Source organism: Cynoglossus semilaevis, chromosome 12, assembly GCF_000523025.1.
Source record: "Cynoglossus semilaevis isolate Cse_v1.0 chromosome 12, Cse_v1.0, whole genome shotgun sequence".
Classification (NCBI taxonomy): Eukaryota; Metazoa; Chordata; class Actinopteri; order Pleuronectiformes; family Cynoglossidae; genus Cynoglossus; species Cynoglossus semilaevis.
The window spans coordinates 11,776,673-11,799,576 of record NC_024318.1 but is presented as its reverse complement, the minus strand read 5'-3'; the positions used below and the strand labels follow the sequence as shown (position 1 = coordinate 11,799,576).

The 22,904-nt window shown below is 40.1% G+C and overlaps 1 protein-coding gene across 2 annotated transcripts in view; it reads left to right on the top strand.

The window, feature by feature from the left end:
* Nucleotides 1-22,904, top strand: part of adgra1b (adhesion G protein-coupled receptor A1b) — a 129,080-nt gene that overhangs the window by 5,967 nt on the left and 100,209 nt on the right. Inside the window, exons 2-7 of one of the 2 annotated variants that reach the window (XM_025060549.1) lie at nt 5,328-5,399; nt 13,420-13,491; nt 14,716-14,787; nt 14,948-15,019; nt 15,415-15,578; nt 20,149-20,362. In XM_025060549.1, coding sequence (XP_024916317.1) covers nt 5,328-5,399; nt 13,420-13,491; nt 14,716-14,787; nt 14,948-15,019; nt 15,415-15,578; nt 20,149-20,362 — 666 coding nt within the window. The remainder of the gene's footprint in view (nt 1-5,327; nt 5,400-13,419; nt 13,492-14,715; nt 14,788-14,947; nt 15,020-15,414; nt 15,579-20,148; nt 20,363-22,904) is intronic. The other variant, XM_025060550.1, reaches the window with a different exon arrangement.

The following is a 22,904-nucleotide window of genomic DNA, read 5'->3' as shown; positions in this document are numbered from 1 at the left end:
TTACTTCTGACAGTGATTCTGACGTCTTTACTGGCTGAGCAGGATTGATGTCCAGTGTACTTGAAGGTCTCTGTAGTGGAGTACAGCCCAGTGACTACTTGTATGTATGCTGTACACGTTCACAATGCTGTTTTATTGTTACAAACTCAGACTTAGCGGTAAGGAGGTCATGACTGGTGTCACAGTGAGAGCTTCGTTAAATTGTGCGTGTCCATGAAAAAACTTTTTGTTTTTCTTTAAAAAAAAAAAACCCCAAACCTCTAGAATTATGAAGTAAAGGTAAACAAAGGTTCTGCCAAATGTATGTCTTTACTGAACTCTTCTGACCTGCTCTCCCCATTACTAAGTAAATTCCAATGGCACTTAAAAGATCATAAATTTGACAAAGCAAAAATGGCCAGTTAGGGGCTCTGTTTTTTTTTTTTTTTCCAGACTCATTTCTAAGACAAATGAGATCTGGTCTACTTCTTTTCACAATAGGGTACAAATTAACATAGTTTCTGTCTCACAGGAGCCTGGACAGGATTTAGTCACTCCTTTAGTTTGTTTTTTTTTTCCCTTTTTTTTGCTTACTTTTGCTTTGCAAGAATCCTGACATATACAGTACAGTACGGGACTGAAGTAAACAAATCTTTCACTCACAGTCAGTTAACTTTATCCCTCTTTCTCATCCAAACAATAATTAAGTATTCAAAGCTTTTGCCAAGGTATACTGGAATTAATGACTCCTAGCCTGCCAGATGTCTACTACCTGCAATGTTTGTGAATGTATTCACCTCATAGGGAGTAAAGAATAGAATGTTTTTGTTTCTTCATATCGAATTGCCAATTCTTTTTTTAATATATTTTAATATATATATATATGTGTGTGTGTGTGTGTTTGTATATATCTGTGGCACCGTGTGATCTTCGTGCTGTAGAGGCAGGTGTTCTACCAACCTTTGCCACATGGAATACCTTCATAAAATACCAGCAGTTTGAAATGCTAATCTTTGCTGATGTAGAACTCTTTTTGTTTCATTTGAAAAAAAACTTTTCTTTTTCTATTAAAGACAACCGCCCCAGTAACTTTTCCAGCTACTCTGGAGCTAGTGAGCTATCAGCCTTAGCAGCACTGCCTGAGGGGGGAATATCCTCCTAGCACAGCTGTAAGTTTTGATGGCATACAAATGCTACATGTCATGGTTGTTTTAACTACATTTGGCAGAGTATCAACTAAATAGCTAGGATGTGTCACTTATATTGTTACATTGTTTTGCAAGTCTACAAGGCCTATTGGATAATATTTGAAATTGTAGTTTGGAAGTACAGTATCAGATGTTTTTAATGGTACCTCCTGGCTATGCCTGCTCATGTACGTAGCTACTTGGTTCCTACCTTGACATTTGTCCAATATTCTAATTCTAATGGTAACAATTGTGGAGTGAGGCTAAAAACTCCTTCTGTCAGTATTTGCAACTCCTTGAATATCCCAGGATGAATATTTCTATACTTTTCGCAGGCAGAAATAGTAGATATTATTAATACTCAGTGAATAAGTTGCATGATTTCCCATTGTTTACAATTATAAATACTACATTTTAATGTCAGATAAAATTTGATCAACATGAACTGAGGCTGTGCTTCACATAAACGCAGTTCTGTAGAAAAGCCAATTACTATCTGAGATCAATGTTATTGATATGAAATGTGTTATTTTGGTTAACTGTGTGTGTGGTAACTCGATCTTCTAAAATAATAGGGCACTGGTGTTTAAACAGATGTGGTCTAACTGGAGGTGAGTATGGGTTGACATCAACATCCACGTAGGGATATTTACTCTACTGGTCCTCTTGATTAGTGCTGTTGATTGCCTCTACTCTGGTGACATTTGTTATTTCTGTAGTCTGTAATAATATAACTCAATGTTTCTTGTTCACCATGGCCTGTAACTTTGTCTAAGAATGATGACTTTATCTGAACTTTATTGCTTTTTTTTTTTGGAGACAACTGTGTGCAGAGGGGAAAGGCCAGAGCTTTTGTTTTGATGGAGAACTGATGTGATTTTCACTCACTTGTTTAATTACCCTAGCTGTAGCCTCATAATATTTAGAACGAATTATACTGAGACTTTTTATGATTTAAATCAGGCTTCCAGCTATAAATAATTTTTATTGTTAATGAATTGGTTGATGACTGTGTCTCTAAAATGTCAGGAGATAATGGAAAATCATTACAAGAGCCCAACATGAGCTCAAGTAATTTGTTCTGTTTTATTCAGCCCACAGCCCAGAGTGTGCCTTGTTAAAGTATGCATGCATACCAGCTATGTATCCAACAACAGAAATGACAAGATGTAGTGGTCGCCATTGATTAATACTGTTAATCTCTTCAAAACACCAGTACTGTATGAATTGTTTTCTGTATTTTCTGTCTTTTTGTACAGATCCTGGGGGCTTAAATGATTATTAGTTTTATATTTGATACATATGGCAGCAAATCTAAACATGCTAACATTACACGCATGGTCACATGATTGATGATGACTAAATTATTATTGAGATTAATCATTAACATTTCCACAATATGATGGACATTGACAGCAGGTGGATGTATGTGATCCACAGTTGGTTTTATATGTAATAATTAGCAATGAAAAATGTCACGGAAAATTCTAAGTTGCATAACGAAGTTGTTGCTGTGCCTCTTGAGGCAACAGGTCGAGTGTTGGTTTCAAAACTCCTCAAAAATATCAGTGGATCTTGAGTCCTCCACCATCCGTTTGGAGAGTCATCTTGTCAGCTTCAGACTGACTCACTGCTGTGCGTTGGTGAAGCTGGTTTGAAGTTGAAGCCTCCACAAACACCAGGCAATGCCAGGCATTGAGATGGTATTTTAATCTCAAGATGTTTCCTAGAAATAAAACATTCTTTTCTGCAGTGGGTGTCAGTGATGATGTGTCTGTTGGCTGTGTGTACAGGCAATGATTAGTGGATGGATGGTGAGATCATTGGCTGTGTAATTCTGTTCAGATGCTAAAAAATGATCTGATTAATTCCACTGCTTTATTAATGTCAGTAATATGTTGATTTTGACACGTTTTCTTTACACATGTATGAGAGATTGGATTTTGCTGCGTAAAATGTTGAAAGGACGACGTATTAGCCGGTACACATCTGGCCTATCAGAGCAAAGAAAATGACTCGGTCAGCTCACTGTAGCCCTCGACTTTTTTCAAAAATCTATTTCCTCTCAGCTGTCAGTGAACTCAGCCCATCTGCAGGAACATGATTGATAATAAATAGAGAGTTGGATGCTCTCTCCACAAGTTTTTCATGGACTGTTTACATAATGTTCAATTCTGTTTTCCTTGTTATTTCCTGGATGTTTCGCAGAGGCCTGAGAAAGGCATGCAGGGGTCAGCGAACACACACACACACACACACACACACGCAGGCAGCATAGCAAAACACAGGACACGCTCGAGTTTGCACAAACAGAGGCTGCCTGTCCCTGAGTGGGGCGCCTGTCCACAGAGGGAGGTGCAGTGGTCTGGGGAAAACAGAGAAGCCATAGGACAAAACACAGTGACAGTATTGGTATCCCATGATCTCAGCGGTGACGACCCTTACTTCATCTTTCTTTGTCTCTTCATCTCTGTGTATAGCTTTAAAAGGAGCTGCTGCCGTTGCTGCTGTTTTTTCACAGCCTCAAAGTGTTTAGAAAAGTCTCACAGACTTTTCTGCACCTGTGAAAACTACAATATTCTTTCTATTGATCTGTGAAAAATGTTGACTTACGGACTACATTTTGTTTGAGCAAGCATCTCAAATATGCCTAGAAACTTAGATGTTGAAACGAAATTGCTGAGAAAATGTCCCATCTTTTTGTTGAAAAGGAACTTCCTGTCCTCATGCTGTTCCTCCAGAGATAGATTATGTTACTTAAGGAAAGTTGAATACTACTTTTATGCAGGATAATGGTTACATTGAGTGGCATAAAATAACCTCAGTCTATGTTTCTGTATTCCTTTGAACCCTTTTCACATACAGAGGTTTTGATTTCGTATCAAAATATATTGTTTAGAATTTACAACGAAATCTACTTCAGATTTTAAACTTTGAAATGTTTTCGTCCTTTTGTCTAGCTTCAAGTTTTTTAATTAATTTTCTAATTGCAAATGTTAAAATCACTCATGTTTACAAAGAGACTCGTTGTTTTGATGGAGAAAATGTTTGCACATTATTATCACACGTTCTAGTGTACAGATTGACTCTAAACCTTTTTCATTTTCACCATGACATTTTCAGTTTGATGGCTTCCTTTCATTTTCCCTAGCAAATTTTGCCTCTTAAGCACATTGCATTGTGGGAAGGCACTTCCTAATCCTGCAGCTAAAATTGAATATATGCTTCCTGCAGCTGTAATAAGCACTGTGTCGTCACAGAGAAAACCGTTGACATGTCCCAATTACCCTTCTTCCTCTGAACCTGGCCAGTCACTCCAAGAACATGGCTTGTTAAAAGAAGATGGAAGGAAATGACCTTGTGCAGGTGTGTGTGCGCTAATATGTTGTCAGGAGATGAGCACAAACCACACATGCAGGGAACGGTCACCTCACTGAGCCCACAGCATCCAGACAGAGCAGCTCTACAGTGAACCGTGGTAGATCTGGGTGCAGGAAGCAGCAGTTAGAAAAGAAGTGTGTGTGTGTGTGTTAAGTTTAATCACTTCTGGTTCTCTTAAACTATTAGATGGTAAACAAGCCTATGCTGAGCTGTGTGACCTCGTGCTGTTCAGATACCATGAATCTGAGTAACAACAATTTACATTTACATACAATAGTATAATAAGGGTGAAAAAATGCAGAGTTAGTGGAACTAAAGGCAGGTTTTATGTTTGATATTTGAACAAAATTGTTTAACTGCTGTACATACACACACACACACACGTGTCCACAAATCTAATTTAACCAAATTAGATTTGTTTTGTTATTTCTGTTTATTTATCTCTCTTCATTCCCTTTAGTGTTTGTAATTAATTTGTTTATTCATAAATAGGCATTTAATGGTCAAACTGTCCTGACCTATATTTCTTGAAAGTGTGAAATAGAGTGTTGGATCACTGCCAACTTTTGCAGCAAATGGCCACGAACCAAATGAAAGTTGTTTGTGTAAATGATGAAATGATTTGACTGTTACAGAGGGCAGAGCATTTATTCGTTTGAATTTGAAGTTGGTCGCTGAAGCTGCTGTGTTTCTGCGGTGTATAGAACTGTACCGTAACTACCGTCCATCATTTTCCCGTGTGCTTATTCTGTCTGCACTTTCTCCCATGTTTTGCTCCAGAATCCTGAGTAACAACAAGATCTCACTTCTGAGGAATGGCTCCTTCTATGGCTTGACTGCTCTGGAAAAGCTGTGAGTAAATCAAGATCTGTTCAGTGCTTTGTCCTCTGCTGAGTTTTAATAGCTGTCAACACAGCGGCGCTTTGGCTGGTTAGCAAACAAGCACAAGGGGCCATGGTCGGAGCTACTAGGTCGGGCGGTCCCTGCAGGAAAACCAGTGGTGCTTTAACCTTTCCGACCCCGCGTTTTACATGAGTTGCCACAATAACTGCCCTTAAAGGGCTACTACACGGCATCGTTTAAAAAGGCTGATTGCAGAAAAGGACCAAGAGCTTAGGCAGCGTGAGTGTCCCCGAACCTTTCTATGCCGAGGCCCCTTCAAACAACACATTAGGTCCTGTGGACCCCCTTTGCAAACTCACAGACAATGCTATAAAATATGTAAAGACACATCAACTTTTATAATTTATTTTCTTACTTTGATTCACATTTCAATTATTATCATACTTTTTTGGCATAATTAAATGATGAACTAACGTTTATTTTCACTGAGTAATAAGCTGTCATAACCCCGTTTAAATTGAAAAGGCTGTGTGCAGCTGCCACACTTGTAGGATTCAGGACAAGTGGTTATAAAACACTAAAAATAAAAGCATCATTTTTATTTTATTTTCCTATTCCTATTTTCTGAGGGCCTCCTAGCGCCCCCTGGTGTACCTTACCTTGAAAACTCCTATCAGCTCCATGACGGCCAGGCTCTGCCGCCCGACCGCCAGCAGCGGAGTATTGATTGCTCTCGCCTTTGCACTGACATCGTGATCGCTGCGTTTTTAGCGAGCTGTGACAGTGACAATGGCTGATGATGAAGGAATCAGAGAGCGTCTGAATCACAGTATAACTCTCTCCACTTCAGTCGATCATCCTATAACGTATGCACGCACACACTCGTCTTTCACACACACACATTACGCTGTGGCTCACACACAGGACCTTCATCAGTGACTAGTTTGAATGTTATCACAGTCAGAGTGGCTCCAATCTCCTGCACTGCTCGACAGCTACATTCACAGTTAGAATAATGTCAGCATTGAAATTTCTTTCCCTCGTTCCCTCCTGTTTGGTCTGCCGTCACGCGTCAAAGCCAGTGGTGATGTCACCTGTCTCCCTGGGCCCTATTAATGCCACTAAATGTTTTCGCCTCCTCTGTTTGGCAGTGGTGAAGGGATTGGAGGAGGATTGCAAGGTTTTTAAGGATGCTCAGCCAGAGGTTGAGCTGGACGACCTCTTGGAGCTGCAGTTTGCCTGTCCTGTGCTATTTATTGTTTGACCTCACTCTCTGGGTACGACCTGTCCATCCGCCCTCTACTTGCAGGATTTGGCAGCAATAGGTCTGTCGCTATCACCCGATGCCAGGTAGCCTAGTGAGTTGAAAGTCGCCGCCAGCTGTTCTGTCATCTGGCCCAGCCCACTGACTGCCTGTCTGCACTGACTGACAGGCTTAATAATGCATGCATGTATTTGCGTCATCCTTACTGTTGCTTTGGAATCACTTTACTTTAAGCTACAAGACTTTTATGACCAAAATAGAATCCAATGTAGCAATATAGTCATTTCCAATAGTAAGTACATTTAACCAAATCATGCAGTTCTGTGCTTAGATTAGCATTAACTATCAATTCAGATCATTTAGGTTTAAGGTATTATTTCCTCTTAGATACCTTTACCCCGAGGCAATGGAGGTGAAACCATTCAAAAAAATGTAATTACTACGTATTTGGCCTCATGAGGTCACATTTTGACACAGACTGTGATGATGATGATGATGATAATGATTAGATGAATTAACACAGTGATTCCAAATCCCCCTAAAGCAAGAATGCACCTTAGTAAATGTGATTCAATTCCTTTTATCAGTTTCTGAGACACCTCAGAGTGAGTCTTTCTACTTCAGTCTTTTCTCTCCCATCATAAATTGGTGCTATATTGCTGATGTTCAAGTGGATTCAGCAGGGATCAGCAACTATATTTGTTGGAGGGCTTAAATTTTCTGGACAGACACCTTGGAGGCTGAACAGGCAAATAAAACGAAATAAAAAACAAAAGGTCTAATGGAATGTAAATAGAGTCATAAATGATGCGAATTAGTGATGGATATTTCTCAGGTGTTTTTCAGGGTAGTGTTTAGTGTAATAGTGGGGACCACACTGTATATATTTATATACTCACAAATTTGAAACCCAGTCAGGGGCTGGTGTCACCATTTGACGATCACTGCACTACAGAGTTAGTTAATATTCACGTTTTCATAGGTGAAAAATGTAATGATTTGACATGATAAAATAAACTATATGATGAAATATGACCAGTCGTAACCATCAACTGAAAAACATTTATTTGACATGATAAAATAAAATATATGATGAAATATGACCAGTCGTAACTACAAGTCCTTGTGGGTGAAATGAGTAGTGAAAGTAAAAATGTTTCCTCTTTATTTCTGATAGTTGTAGGGAACCCTGTGGGCTCATATGATGCTTAAGCAATGCTTAAAAATATTCTATTTTTCTATGAATGTGATGTTGAGATCATTTGTTTTCACATGAGGAGGAGTTGCCCCTTTGTAATAAAGCCTTGGACGACTGCCTAAAATCCAAGTATGGACACAAGCTCATTACCTTCAGACAAAACTGTGTCCCATGGGAGCACAGAGCAGAACAGAGGCCATTACTGTTCTCTGATAAGAACACCGTGTGTCATTCAGCAGAGTGTACGCACAATTTTTCAGTCGTATTTATATATTAAATGCACAAACCTGGGTGATGTGGTTTGCAAAACTTTCTTAAAGCCTTGTTCAAGACAATTTCTGAACTTTTAACCGATGCATTGGTGCGACGTGATTAAACTTCACTACTTTGAACTTGGCTGTTGTCAAATGTCTCTGTTACATCCAGTACAGTGTTTTTTTAAATCAATGTACTGGATAAACAAAGGGAAACAAAGAGAATTGTTTTTTTTCCCTAGCATTGTTTTGTTCGTCTCTTTTGGTCAACAATTTTTTGGGAATTTTCATTCATTCATTCTCACCTCTTGGTCATTAAAAAAGGTGACAATTTTTTTAAATTATATTTTAACCTAATTAAATTTGATTCATTATTAACGTTAGTAGCCCCAATTTTCAAATATTTGTACAATAGAAAGAAAACTTGGACTCAACTATTGCAAAATCCTTTATATTAATTCTCCACAGTTCAGTGGTTCATGTTATGGTTTGGCAGATGCAACGTTCTCTGCCTTCTGAAACGTACCACAGTCCCAGTTTATCTTTAAAACTGGAGTGGGAAAAAAGTTCTGCCCCGTTCCTGGAGAATCAGAGCTCCGCAGATCAGCAGGCACTGCATGTTTTAGCACCCGGCGAGTGAAGCTTTCACTTTGGTTTTCCTATTGAAAATGCCTCTTAGCTCAGTGGTGTTTCGTTAGCGTGTGTTCTTAAAGTCAGTGAGGAGTCTCTCACTGGTCGATCTCCTTCTCTTTTCCTCATTCTTCTACTTTTCGTTATACTTTATTGTCATGGTTGTTGTTTTGTGCTGCTGTTCCCACCTTCTCCACCAGGATTCAATGTATGCTGAGCATTTATTGTAATTTATTAGCCAGAAATGATATCCTCAGGATAGTTTGATATTTTTAAAGGATTAAAAGGATTTTTTCAAGTTGTATATAATATAATATAGACTGCAGATCTTTTTTTCTTGTGCTTCTACACGTGATATGATCAAATTTTCACTAAAAACATTTAATTTTTAAAACATAACTAAACAACTTTAATTAGTTTGTTTTCTAAGAACAGACAGCAGCCAGTACTGTATGTCTCCATGTTGTTAGAACCTAAGTGATATGTACTGCAGTAATTATTACAATGACCTGTACTTTGAAAAGGAAAACATTTGTATGTCAAGTAATTAAAGAACGCAAGTAGCACAGAAGGGGCAGTTGGTGCCTGGGGCACAATACCCTGTTAAATTATGCCCTCTTTAAAAACATTTTTACATGCACTTGCTCTCAAGCATTGGCAAACACACCCATGAATATTTAACAGCTGGATGAATGGTTTTAATAAACACTTTCCACGTAAACATTAGTAGACGGGTCGATATTTCAGACTCTGTCAACACAGTGACGGCCGGAGTTGAAGCAATACGTTTCTGTTGTAGTTTTACTGCAACAAACCAGTATTAGAAGAAGGAACCTTCAAATCTGAAGTATAAAATGATCTCCAATGAGAATTTGAAAGTCAGTGCTCTTGCTTTACAATGACAAAACCACTGGTTCGAACCCCCGTGAGAACTGATGATAATTCTGTTAGGAGTGCATTGATTTCCCACGGTCACTCTAGCTTCCACGGTTCAGAAACATGCAGGATTAGGTTGGTCTGACCCTCTCAGCTGACTGTAGGTATGACTGTATGTGGGCCTTTGTGGCTGTTCATGCCCGTGTGATGGACCGGCAAACTGTCCAGGGTCTACTTCACCCTCACCCCACGACTGCTGTGATTGAATTCACTCTGATGTAACTCCCTGCAGCGTAACTCATGTTACAGAAATAAGCAGTCAGCAGGCTTTCTCTGCTCAAACTCCTCTTGTGTCTTATCTAAAAGAAAACAGGAATCATGTTGTGCATGGACCTGAGCGGCAGACTGTACCTGTGAACGACTGAACTGACTCAGACATGTTACACATGAGACACTTACTGTCTTATAATAATATATGATATATATATAATAAATCTAAGTTTCAGGCTGTACAGGTTAATGGCACTCCACTAACACCCCCTGTACTCTGACATGTGATTGAAAAACTGATCACTGTAAACTGAATTTATTTTTTTCATTTAAATTTACATTTTTTAAAACATTTAAATAATACTATTAAACTATTTATTACAGGTGGTCCTTGACTTACACTAGAGTTCAGCTCTTAGCTGCTGTGTAACTTGGAACTTACATACAATAATATACATTAAATTTACAGAGCAGATACAGTTACTCCTAAACCCCCTGTATTAGCTGCCATTACATTAACGGCAAAAGAAAATTTCAATAATTAGAATTAGAAGATAATTAGACGCATTTTTCCTAGACTAAATACAATATTTTATGTTAAAAATGAACTTAAAATGTTTTTTTTTAAATAAATAGTGTTATATTTGAATTGCTGTAAAATTGACTTTATTGTGAAGTATAAGAATTATTATCCCTGCAATGTCTTTCTGTACCTCTAGGGACTTGCATACTCTGTAAATGATGGCCCAGGCCTATAAAACTTCTTAAAAAACAATGTAGAAGTTCAATATATCTGGCTGTGTTTCCTCTAGACATCCGTGACCCAAACAGGACGAACACAGACAGCCCAAGAGAGTTCCATCCATTTATAATGACTACGCGAAAAATAAAGCTCAGTAATTGTTTAGTAATGAGTCTGTGGAGTTGGCCTGTAACAGCTGAGAAGAATCTGGACACCCAAAGCTAGACCAGAAGGAAATCACGGAAGAAATGAAGGAACAGCATGTGCAGCAGGAGCTTCAGCTTCGCAGCTAGGATTTTGATGTCTGTTCCCAAAAGATAAACACAAGAAGGTGACCTCTTTAAAAGTCAGCGCCGCTACTTCACACCGGATTTTAGATTCTAATGCAAATTTTTACAGTATGAAAGTGAAAAGTTTTTTCGTAGCGCAAGATGTGTGGAGTTCGCAGACAAAAGACACTGCAGATAAAGGCAGACGGCTATTTTTAGCAAAGGATGCTGTGAATATTCTCCCTGATTTCCTGTGATTGTTGGAACTTTCTGGCTGTTTTTCTCCAACATTATGCAGCAACCCCACCTAGAAGCAGTTTTTTTTAAATTATTTGCCATTTATTTACAGATACATGTTGTAAGTTATCTGATAATATGATGTTGAATTGGGAAGACCTATTTTCTTTCAGTAGGAGTGTTTACATTAAAGGTAATTCATTGTCTGTCAACATGGAATTAATGAATGGAGTGGATTACTATTTAGAAAACCTCCTGGGTTTAATGTAGTCTGTTAGACGGCTCTATCTGCTGCTCTGTGTTTTTATACATTGTGAAGTATATTGCGTTATTATACTTTACTACTTCTTGCACATTTCCTGTACACCGACTCCCTGATTAGTGACCTCTGCCCCCAACGACTCGATGAGGTGGAAAGTTCTGAAATTCAGCAGATTTGGAGGACCGGGCGTTGAGGTGCAAAACGATCTAAGACCAAACGTTGAGCTGCAGGCAAAGTGGTTGACCCTCTGACACCCTTCCTGCACCTAGCCTTTTGTAGCAGTTATCTTCGGATCAAAGACAGTGTACTGTAGGATGTGCACCACCAGCGATCTGCTGACTGGACTGAGTTTGGATGTAGACTCTACAGAGCACTGGTGATGAACTTGGTGTTTCCTGAAAATCTACATGGTTTCAGATATTTCTGAGGTCCATACAGTCTAGATGTGATTACAAAATCCAGCTTTGAACTTTGATTGATAACATTTTTAGCATTCCTTGCTGCCAGACATCCTGTATAACACCGAACATGTTTTCATCTAGGGAGACACATTTCTCTTTAAATGTGAATGTTTCAAACCTTTCTTGTGAGTTTAACCAGCCTGTCAATAAGAAACTACACTTGCATCCTAATTAGTCTGTGCCTGCCGACCTGCCCATTATCCACTGAGCTCCTTAGTGGAGGCAAAACCATGACCAACTGCCTGGAGTACAACTTATTAGCATCAACACCAGCAGTGATGGATCTACCTGTGGCTTTGGTTTAACTGCTTTAACTGCAGCCAGTCAAATGTGCAGTGTGAGAGACAACACTGCTGCTCTCTGTATTCTACCACTAACAGTTGAACAACTGCATTTTCAGCGTGGTTACCAGGTGTGTGAGATCTCTGACTCGAATGGCTGATCATTCGTTTTTGCCTTCATTTTTAATTCTATTATGTATTTCACTGCCTTTGTGTTTTATGTGTCCCCTTGTTCATGTACAGCCCGTCGGCAGACTGTGATGTTTTTGAAGAGCTTTATGAATACATTTGAGTTGAGTTGCTAAGTGGCACCTACTGTTCTCCTCCCCTGTAACTCACATATAATAATTAATACAAACTGAGACCACTGGCAGTAAATTAACTGTGTTCTTATAACTAGTGATGTAGTTTGAAATGATGTGTTCAAAGAGTGTGTCTGTTTTGGCCTTTTACACTAAAAATCCTCTTCCCTCTACTCTGATTCACTCTGTTTTGTCTGGTCCTGGTCTGGTTCACTAACAAAGTTAGGGTTGTGTGCAGAGATAAAGGAATCATGGAATATGTTTGTTTTTTTCTTTGGCTTTTTCAGATTTTTTTCTCAGCCCATTTTTAGTACAGATTTTAAAAGAGCGTAGTAGATGGTGAAGATGTAGCAGCCACTGTTCAAATGACTAGGCTAAAGTGATCTCCCTACTTTGAAAACAGTAAATATATATTTTAATGTTCATGTTATGAATGTGGTGTCTAGTTATGAGCATGAAGGAAAAAGTTGGTCCCGACAAGATAACTGATGCAAGGTTACTTTGAAGGAAACGGCTCGATTGCTGGTCTTCTAAGTGTTACGTTGTTTCAGGCTATCCATATGCAGAAATAGAACTGTTTCCTACCAGATGCTTTACTGAGTCATTCCTCTATTCTTAGCTGAGGGAATATTTACACTTGTTTCTTAGTGGGCAGCAAAACAATTGTCACAAATGTATTGTTTTGTTCATATGAAAAAGCCCGAAAATTTAAGGGAAGGTGTAAAAATGAACTTTAATCCTTTTTTGTCTGTACAGCCTTCACAGTGTTCTGTGTTAACAAAACACTGGGTCGTGGACCCAGACAAAGAAGAAACACAACAAATCCCCTTTCCCTGGAGCATTTGCTTCTTTTACTCAGAACCACAGATATCCAACGATCTGATGAAAGATGAATGGATGGATTGATGGCTGACTGGATGTATAGATGGATGGATGGAGACCAAATCCTGATCACTGTCTGTTCTTCTCTGTCTCCTTCCTAGGGATCTGAAGAATAATTTAATAAGCACTGTGGAGCCTGGGGCTTTCCGTGGTTTGGCGGCTCTGAGACGACTGTGAGTATGATGAGTAGCCTTCTCCTAGGTTTACGTTCTCCAGCTTCAGAGGCAAAAGTAAGTGAGTGTCTTAGCTGAAGAGTGAAGGAAGTACTGAAAGAACTTTAAACTCAGACAAATGTGCTGAGACCACACTTCCTGGAGTTTTGGAATTCCAATCCAACGCTTATATTTAGGTTTCAAAATCAAAAAGAGCAGTGGCCCATCAAAGCGATTAAAACGCAGCGTTGAGGAGCAACAGCAAATCCAAGAATATCGGCGGTGCATCAGTGGCTCACAGCTTTGTTTCAGCTGTGGCTGCAGCCCAGTGTGGAAAACACAGCAGCAGAGACTGTAACAACCAGTGTGTGGTGACAGAGGCGAGCAAAAAGTGAAATCTGCCAAAAACAGCATCACATTATTTCAGGGCTAAACAAATCCTCTCTAACTTCAGAGCAGACGTAGTTGACAAACACACAGGTTGAACGCTGCTTTCAGCTGGTATTATTCAGGCAGTACGCCTGGCTTATCTAATGATAAACAGTTGACCGAGGTGTTTTACAACGATTGTAGTCCCACTGCCAGTCAGTTCATTGAATCATTCAAATTAGAATATTGTTGTTAGTACATCCAGTCCATGCTGCAGCGTGAGCATCTTGATTTTAAAGTGATTGTTTTATTGTGAACCAGGCGGGCATGCCTGGTGGAGCCCAAACCAAGCTGGTTGGTACGCGTGTGCACCAGGCTCCAGGAGCAGCAGAGTTCTAATTTAAGTGCTCCCCAACTGGTAATTACTCTGTGCTCTGCTTATTTTCCCACAGCTGCTCCACCAAAGCAGCTCTTTAATTACAGAGTGTGAGGGCACACAGCCACGGACATGACAGCGCTCAGCTACCCGTATGGAAGCCCACAGCTTCTCTGCGGCGGCGCACGTAGTGTTGTTTTAGTGCGATGGTTATGTGAGGAGTGAAAGACTGCAGTAGGTCAGGAGTTGTACTCCAGGAAATAAAATAATGACAGAACATTTACTCACACAATGTTTCAAACTGTGAAACGTCCCACTGTTTTAATGAAAAAAAAAAGAAAAAAAAAAGATATCCCACTGTTTTAATGAAAAAAAAAGATGAAGCAAGGAAACAGCTTTGGCTTTGGTCTGAGTCCTCTAACAGCTCTCCCTCATTCATAGATTCAGTCACATGAACCACTCACTGTTCTTCTCATTGAAATATATTTTTGTCCTTACAGGGACTTGTCCAACAACAGGATTGGCTGTCTCTCCCCAGAACTGTTTCTCGGTTTGGGCAACCTCTCAAAGTTGTGCGTATACACACACACACACACACACACACTAAACTGCTTTATGATTAATTTGTACCACAAAGAGAGATGTTGGTGAAGAACGACTGACATTCGAATGGTTCTGACTACAAACATGTTTTTTTTTTTCTGTACTTTTACTGTACTTTCCAACAAACAGGAATTTATCTGGGAACATTTTCTCCACACTGACTGCAGGACTTTTCACACACCTCGTGGCTCTGAGAGTGCTGTAAGTCCAACACAGTCTGCACCAACGGCTCATTTGACAGTAGTTGAACTAAAACATTAACACCTTATTGTCAATTTTTGTTCAGTTTTATGACCGTACAAGGCCAGAGGAGCAACACTGTAACTGATAACATTAGTAATGAGTGTGTGTGTGTGTGTGTGTGTGTGTAAGACACCGTCTGAGTCAGCGTCCACTGGTCCTGCTGCTGACACACTCACATGGATTGAAATCAACAGTAACATGATTAGTTACACCAGTTTTTCCAGGTTCCTGTTTCCTGTGACACGTCACAAATTACTTCTACGACTCAATTAAAAAGAACACGACTAATTAAATGGATGTAGGACGGCACGGAAGTCTGTGTCACTGTGTGTTTGTTTGTTTTTTTACACCAGGCATTTCCACACTGAGACTCTGTTCTGTGACTGTCAGCTGAAGTGGCTGCTCCTCTGGGCTCGGCAGAAGCCGGTGAGGATCGGTAACGGAACGGTGTGTATGTTCCCGACGCGCCTCCATGGCCTAGAGTTTCGCCATCTCCGTGAACAACAACTTCAATGTGGTAAAAACACTGAAATAAATTTGGCACTTTTGTAGGATTAATTACACACAGCCAAGCGATAACAAAGACTATTTGAAATATGAGAAACTTTGAGAAATCTTGAGGTTAGAGTACGGTTACCAATGTCAGAGGACTCTTTTTTTTTTACTTGTCAACCTTTTTTTTACTATAGTATAACTAGTTAGTAGTACTGATTTGTAGAATCCCTGTAACTCCATTCCCAGGATTTGTGAACTTGTCCTTGAGTCCAGCAGAGACCAGCAGTCCCCGAATTTTCAAATGGACATCGTGGCACACTTTCAAGTTTGAATCTGCAGAGTGTGTTTTGATGTAGTTTTGATTGGTTGACCAGAAGGCCGTCTCTTTTGAAGGCACAACCAAAAAGGCCTGTAAAGGTCTTCAGGGGTGTTCAGTGACTCTGCTCATCCAGAATATATTTTTGTGTAATGTGACTTTGTTTTGATAGTTCTTAGTGTGTGAGGGCTCACTGCTTTTCCTCAAACACAAACAAAGAAGAAATCATTTTCAATCTTTTTTTTCTTGATTTAAAAATGTTCCTTCGTAAAAAGATGTGATTTGATTCAAGTGTTCAGGATGAACAACTGGAAGTTTTAGCCACATTCCTATACTAAAAAAAAAAAGACACCGTCAGATAAAATATATCTTTACACTTCAGGGCTACCTGTGGTGAGTTCTCATTAGCAAAAACACAGTTTCATTTTACTGGCGTCACATTCCCGAGTGGTTAGCTTGGTGAGACCATGATTATGCAGATCCACACTGATAATGGGTTTTCCTTTCTGTCGTTATTTCAGCACCTGCTGTGAACTGTTTGACAAAACTAATATAAGGCAAAGGAGGTTTCAGGCTCCAAAACCTCCAGGCAGATTTGTCTTTTAATACTTAACTCTGTTGGAACTTTTTGGAGCTGTTGCTGTGTTTGCTGTTGTGTTATACTCAGAAATCAGTTACAAATGCTGGAAGTTGGAACTGCCTGTATGTACTGTACCATTACAGACGTACTGTTCCACGCCTTTCAGTCAGCTGTGAAAATCCTCATTGATTGAAATGGTCACTGCAAGTTACAGTATTTTGTCCACCTATGATTTTGTCAAAGATCTTGACTGGCTATGAACCTTTGCCTCCTCTGCCTCCTTTGCCTCCTACAATTCCGAGAGAGTGTTTGTTGCGGCAGTCCGTAGGGGAATTGTATCTCATACGTGATAGAATCATCCCTCTCTTCTTCCTACATCTGCTTCTTGCAGAGGATATTACTCTGGAATGAGAAAATCATTGGTTAGAGGCAGACTGGGCCTGGTTGTTGGTGCATGGTGCTTACGTGTGACGGGAAGAGGTATTATATGAAGAGGCACTGCATGCAGGACATTTGCTGAGAATTAATGAGGAGAAATGTGTCCCTGCCTGCAGCAGGTGCAGGTCTTCATGCCATATTGAAAATCATACAGCTTATCTATGAATACATATATATTTTTTATTTATGGAAACTGTTAATATGCATAGGAAGTAATGGAGTTTTGAAGAATTTAATAATTATTAATAATAATAATAATACAATGAGTGACCCCGGTGTTTCTGTGTGTCTTTCATTCATCTTTCAATGCAGGATGTTAAGGGCATCAATTACGCCCTACCCTGTCAAACATGTATTAATGACAGGACTCTGGCAGCAGTAGAGCTGAACAGCAGTACCACACAATTTAAACTCTGGGTTTGTTTTATTACAATGCATCACAAAAGATGCATCTTCTTCATCCTCTGTCAGTTTCAGATTGATTAGTAGCAGATGTCAGCGCCACACGTTCATGAAATGAGAGCCTGACGCTCCACTGATGCAGGGCCTGTAGTAGAGGTACCTGCTGATGGGAGGAAACGCTTCCTGTGTTGAGGTCAGACCAGATTTCTCTCTTATTCATCGTGCCACAGCTGTGTGTTTTTTACGCTGCTGGTTAAGGTTCAGTAGGAGGTTCCTCGCCTTCCTAAATCCAGGTCCTCGGTCCATATTCGCCAGTTTTTCTCAACAAACAACCCTACCTAACAAAGCACATAATCCAGAGGGGCGTCCAGGGTAAATAGTAGAACAGATATTTTGTTGTATATTGAAACCCCTGGTAAAGGCACATACTAAAAGTGACAGCACAGTGGATGTATGGAACATAGCATACCAAATACTGTGGGCCTTTTGCTTAAGTCTAAGATGTATATGTCTGTTTTATTGCATGATGACACAGCACTGCAGTTACTCCTGATGTCAGTAAATTAGATCGTGTGTAGCCTGAGCTTTTCAGAAATTGATGTGCCTCTAATAATTAAATGATATGAAATATCACCAAATACCACGTGACTCAATGTAGTCTGTCATATGAGATTTCAGCTCAGCCACACTCCCTCTGCCGTGGCCCTCGAGGAAGGGATAATGAAGCGGCTCCAGACAACACATACAGGAGAGAGAGAGAGAGAGAGAGAGATTGTTAATCACTCTGCACACTCAGAACTGCATGTTAGAGGAGGATAGAAGGAAGAGAGGGGGCACAAAAAAAAGAAATGAAGGATAGTGTGTCTGCATTCACACTTTAAATCAGTGACTCTTTTCTTATAGATTATATCCAGTGAGAGGTGAGAGATCAGGCTAGTTGGACCAAACCACTCCTCTGATCATCCACAACAGCTGACTGGTCATAGATGTTTTCTCCTTGTTCTCTGGACATTACATCTAAATGGAACTCTTTTAAAGATCAGGCACAAAAAATGTGTTTTTCTTCTCTGTCTAATTGTTGAAGACATGTTGTTCAATGGCAGTGATGGCCGGTGATAGCACAGCAGGTTAGGGTCGATGCCCATGCTTTAAGTCAGTCAGTTATGTCATGTTCTTCGCTTTAATTAAAAAAAAAAAATCACTCTTTATTTTGTAGCCATTCTGTTTGTCTGATAATTCTATGTCCGAGGTCTCCTGTGGACCAGCACAGGCCTTTATTTATTTATTAGTACTGTAGACTAATGGCTTTCTCCAAAACCCCCAAACTCCCAGTACCATTTTTCTAATCCACAATCTTCAGACTCAGGGCTCCACGCTCACCTACAGTTATGGACAGGAAAAGTAATTTTAGAATTCCTCACACACAAAGACACACACACACACACACACACACTTAGCTCGTAAGGCATCTCTGCTCTGGCAGCGTGCTCTAGTCACAGCCGAGCAGCAGCACTCTGATCCTCAGCTCAAAGTGTTATTTCAACAGTATCAGCATCAGCCCAGTCCACAGTCGATGGCCCCATGCTGCTGTGTTTGTGTCGCAGGCAGGACATGACAAAGCCTTAGCTGCTGCTGTTGAGGCTATCACAGGATTAACAGATCAGGCTGGGTTACAATAATTACACCCAGATCTCTTCATGTAAAATCCAATACTAATGACACATTTGAAGGCGTGGAACTTTTGATCAAGCACCTACATTCATGAATTACTTGTGCAGGAAATTGAGGTCAACGCCGTGCACATGTTAATCGCCGCAAACATGCTGCTACATTTCCCATCATGGAGCTTTCAGTAGATTTTTCCTTGCAAACAAATGAATGAGGCAATAAAAAGACTTTATGACCCTTGTATGGGATTGCCTGTCAGACGGCAACGGCATCCACCATTGATTGGAATACAAGAGACACATCGCACTTGCCTGTGCTGCTCTTTGAGTATATTTAGGGAAGGAATGTATGAAGGAAACATGATGGGAATGATCATGATCATCTGGTTTGCCCTGTGTTACAAGTAAATATCCAAAGAATGCAAAAAAGATGGTGGCTACGTTCACATAATCTATGATATCTGATATGCAAATCGTCTTGCACCTGACTGCGTCCTCTCCTCAGGCCCCTGATGGTATTTATTGCTGTTGGCGTACGGTTTTGGCAGAAAGGACTTTGGGATCTAACCTATCACTGGTTTTCTCACAAGGGTTTTTTTTTCTCGTCATGTAAGAGGTCCAAGGTGAGTTCAAGGAAGCGTTCATGGCTGTTCTCCTCCTTTATTAGCTGCTGTTCATCTCACTTAGCAACAGTAACAACATGTGAGAATGATAGGGGAGAAGTTGTGTGACCTTGAACCGAAAGCACTGCATGTTTTGTTTCGTGACAGTATTTCGTAATGCCTACTAAGGTTTCTTTTGGCAGTGTGCACAGACTAAATGTAGAAACCCTTAATTGTTGAAGACGGTTACAAAAGTAAGTCCTCCAAACGTTCAGGTTTTGTAGTTCACGTTACTCGTTTGTGAATTCTACATGAACATTAGGGCATCCCTGGAAATTTGATTTGTTATGTTTTTTTGTTTTCTTCAAAATAAACTGAAGGTCTCCATTATTCAGTGGTACCAATCTCTTACAGAAAGGCCATTTTTATCGTTTGTAACATTTAATAACACGATCCCTTGGTTGGATCAGTAAGTATCCTTTTTTTTAAAGAAAGATGGAATAACAACTTGTCTTTTTTTTTTCTTCTTCTCCGACTGGGAAAAAAGGTTTTTGACCTTTTCGTCTTATTCTCCGGTCACCTTGCAGATGGACCTCTGGAGTTGCCCGTCCTGCAGCTGATTCCCTCTCAACGACAGCTGGTTTTCCGTGGTGACCGGCTCCCCCTTCAGTGCACCGCCTCCTACGTGGATCCATCACTTGAGCTCCACTGGCGACACAATGGTCGCACCGTGACCACACAGGACGACCGTGGCGTCTACGTGGAGGAAACCCTGCTGCACGACTGCTGCTTGCTGACGAGGTACATGTAGAGAGTGAAAGTGGGGACGGGGAGGTGGGGTGGGAGGGGGGCTCATGTATTGACTTTCTAGGTGACGTAAGAGCAGTGGAATTCCGTGCATTTTTCATCTAGGTCTTCTGTGGCGTCCTGCCTGAATAAATCCATATTTTAATGACATCATTATGTCTATGGAGACCATCAATGTTATTCGGAAATGTAGTATAACAAGTCGTTATATCCTAGATGACTCATGTAGTCATAATAATATTAATAATTAATAAAGCAACAAACCCACAAAGTTCAATCAAAAAGCATTAATAATAACACAATACAATTACAAAATTAATGAAAATAAAAAATGTGTCTCACAAGAACTTCTAATTAGTTGTACACAAAACCCGTCCTGCTCTGTTTCCTTGAGACCAGTTCAATGACTCTAACCATGAAAGTCCAGTCTGTCCAGTCGTATTGATGGCACACGTTTTAAATCGCTTCTGGCTGAGCATGTCCGCCCCACAGAAGCAGTGGACGCAGAGAAAACTTCATTTTCAAGCACATAAGTCGCAGTGCAGTTTACTACATTCAAGACCTTGTGTTCTCTGACCAGCCAATCAAATCACTCAAATCACCAACGTAACTGGGCCAGCTAGAAGGCCTTGGAATGCCATCTTGATGCCAACTCAAAATCTGATTGGTTAAAATTAGGTTCACTGATTCTGATGGTCTTAGGGCAGATTTCTCTCAACATGGCGACACATGAGGCTGAAATATGATTGGATGATGACAACAAAATACAGAATAATTATTGTATAAATATTTATGATATTTATGATAAATATATATTGAAAAATAAGTCACTCAATCTGGTAACATTGAGGCCAACAGAGAAGCCTTTGCTCGCCTCGACACCTGCGTACAAGAATACGTAGAGTACGCCCGCCCACGTTCATTTATTTACCATAACACTGTTCAGCTGTCTGGAGCCGTGATTCGCCTTTTGTGACTGCTGCCCTTGATAGCGATCTGAAAGGACATGACACAATTGGTTTGGCGGCGTGCCAACGCCTCGGAGCAATCCGCAGTTGACTCTGGAGGTTGGCCGCCGAGCCACTCCCTCGGTGCAGGCGCGGCACCGGGACGATCACGTGCTGAAAAGGAACAGATTGTGTTGATAAAGCACAGTAGTAATTCAGACTTTTGTAAATGTTTCCTGACTGCAGCCATGAACTCCTTCACAATTTCTGTCTCATTTTTCTGGGTGGCCTTTGATGGTGGGTGGGTGTGTGTGTGTGTGTGTGTGCGTGCGTGTGTGATTGTTGCTGTTTGGTAGTAAATACATTTGTAATATTGCGACAGGCAGCGGTGCTCTGATGCAAAAGCACACTGCAGTTGATTAGTTTAAATGCTGCCTGCTCTGGACTCGCCTGTCTGACATAAATATTGATAAGATGCTGACAGAAATATGTTTGCCCGTGTCAACAGGGCTGCAATGGCTTCTTGTTGTGTGGTTTATTTGGCGGCAAGAATGCCTGCTCTACTTCTAGGGGGAAGGTATACCATTCTCTTTTTCTACATACGCCACTCTCAGTCAATACTATTTGTATTCATTATGTCCCGGTGAATCCAGCAAAGGAATCACAGAGAAAGTCAAACACTGAGGTTTGTGATTCGTTTGCTGGATTCACTGCCCGGGGTTAAGGGATTGTGAAGTAGAAAACAGAGCTCTCAGTGGCGTCTCCGTGTCTTCGTGCTGCAGAAGTGCTGCTGGCTGCAGTTTGTTGTTTTACAGGTGTTTATCAGGCGGTCGTATGATGTTGAAGGCACTGGCTTCAAAAACATTTCTCTTACCACCGTCACGTTTGAAACAAAACCTTAGCATAAATGTATCTCTTTTTAGCTCTAAGCACGAACAGTGAATGCCCAATGTGTGACAATATTAATGAAACCAAAACTACTTTCTAGCACTCTCTCCTTTTTCTATGTTTTTATGTCACAATCTACTCATTAGGTTACTGCATGGGAGAAAATGCACTTTGGTATTGTAAAAATTCCAAAGTAAATTTGGAATATAATAGAATTTATTTGACCACAGGTGATTTATCCTTACTCTTCAGCCTATTTGGCATAAACGTGTCTGTTAATAATGAAACTTAATCTAAGATCCTTGACGGCAGAGTCAGCCTTATGACAAGCTGCTTCTTTCTGATTTTTTTCACCTGCAAAAACGGATGCCTTTGCTCTGAGTTTTTGCCCTGTACTATCAATGATTCTCTGTTTTACCATTTTTTTATGAGTTTTTTTTTCATTGTATTTTTTTATCACATATTCTTCTGGCCATAACGTTCCATTAACACTGTTTATAAATAACAGTAATTAGGCGTCTTGTAAAATAATTAAGCCATAATGTATAAGGTGCTAAAATTTGATTATGCAAAGCATAACTTTTTTGTTAAAAAAAAGAAGAAGCAATAATTAGACTGAAATAACATTTAAACTGGAGTACCTGTTTTTAGTGTAACATTCCCATGCTGTGTAATTACAGCAGTGTTGCGGGGGAACAATC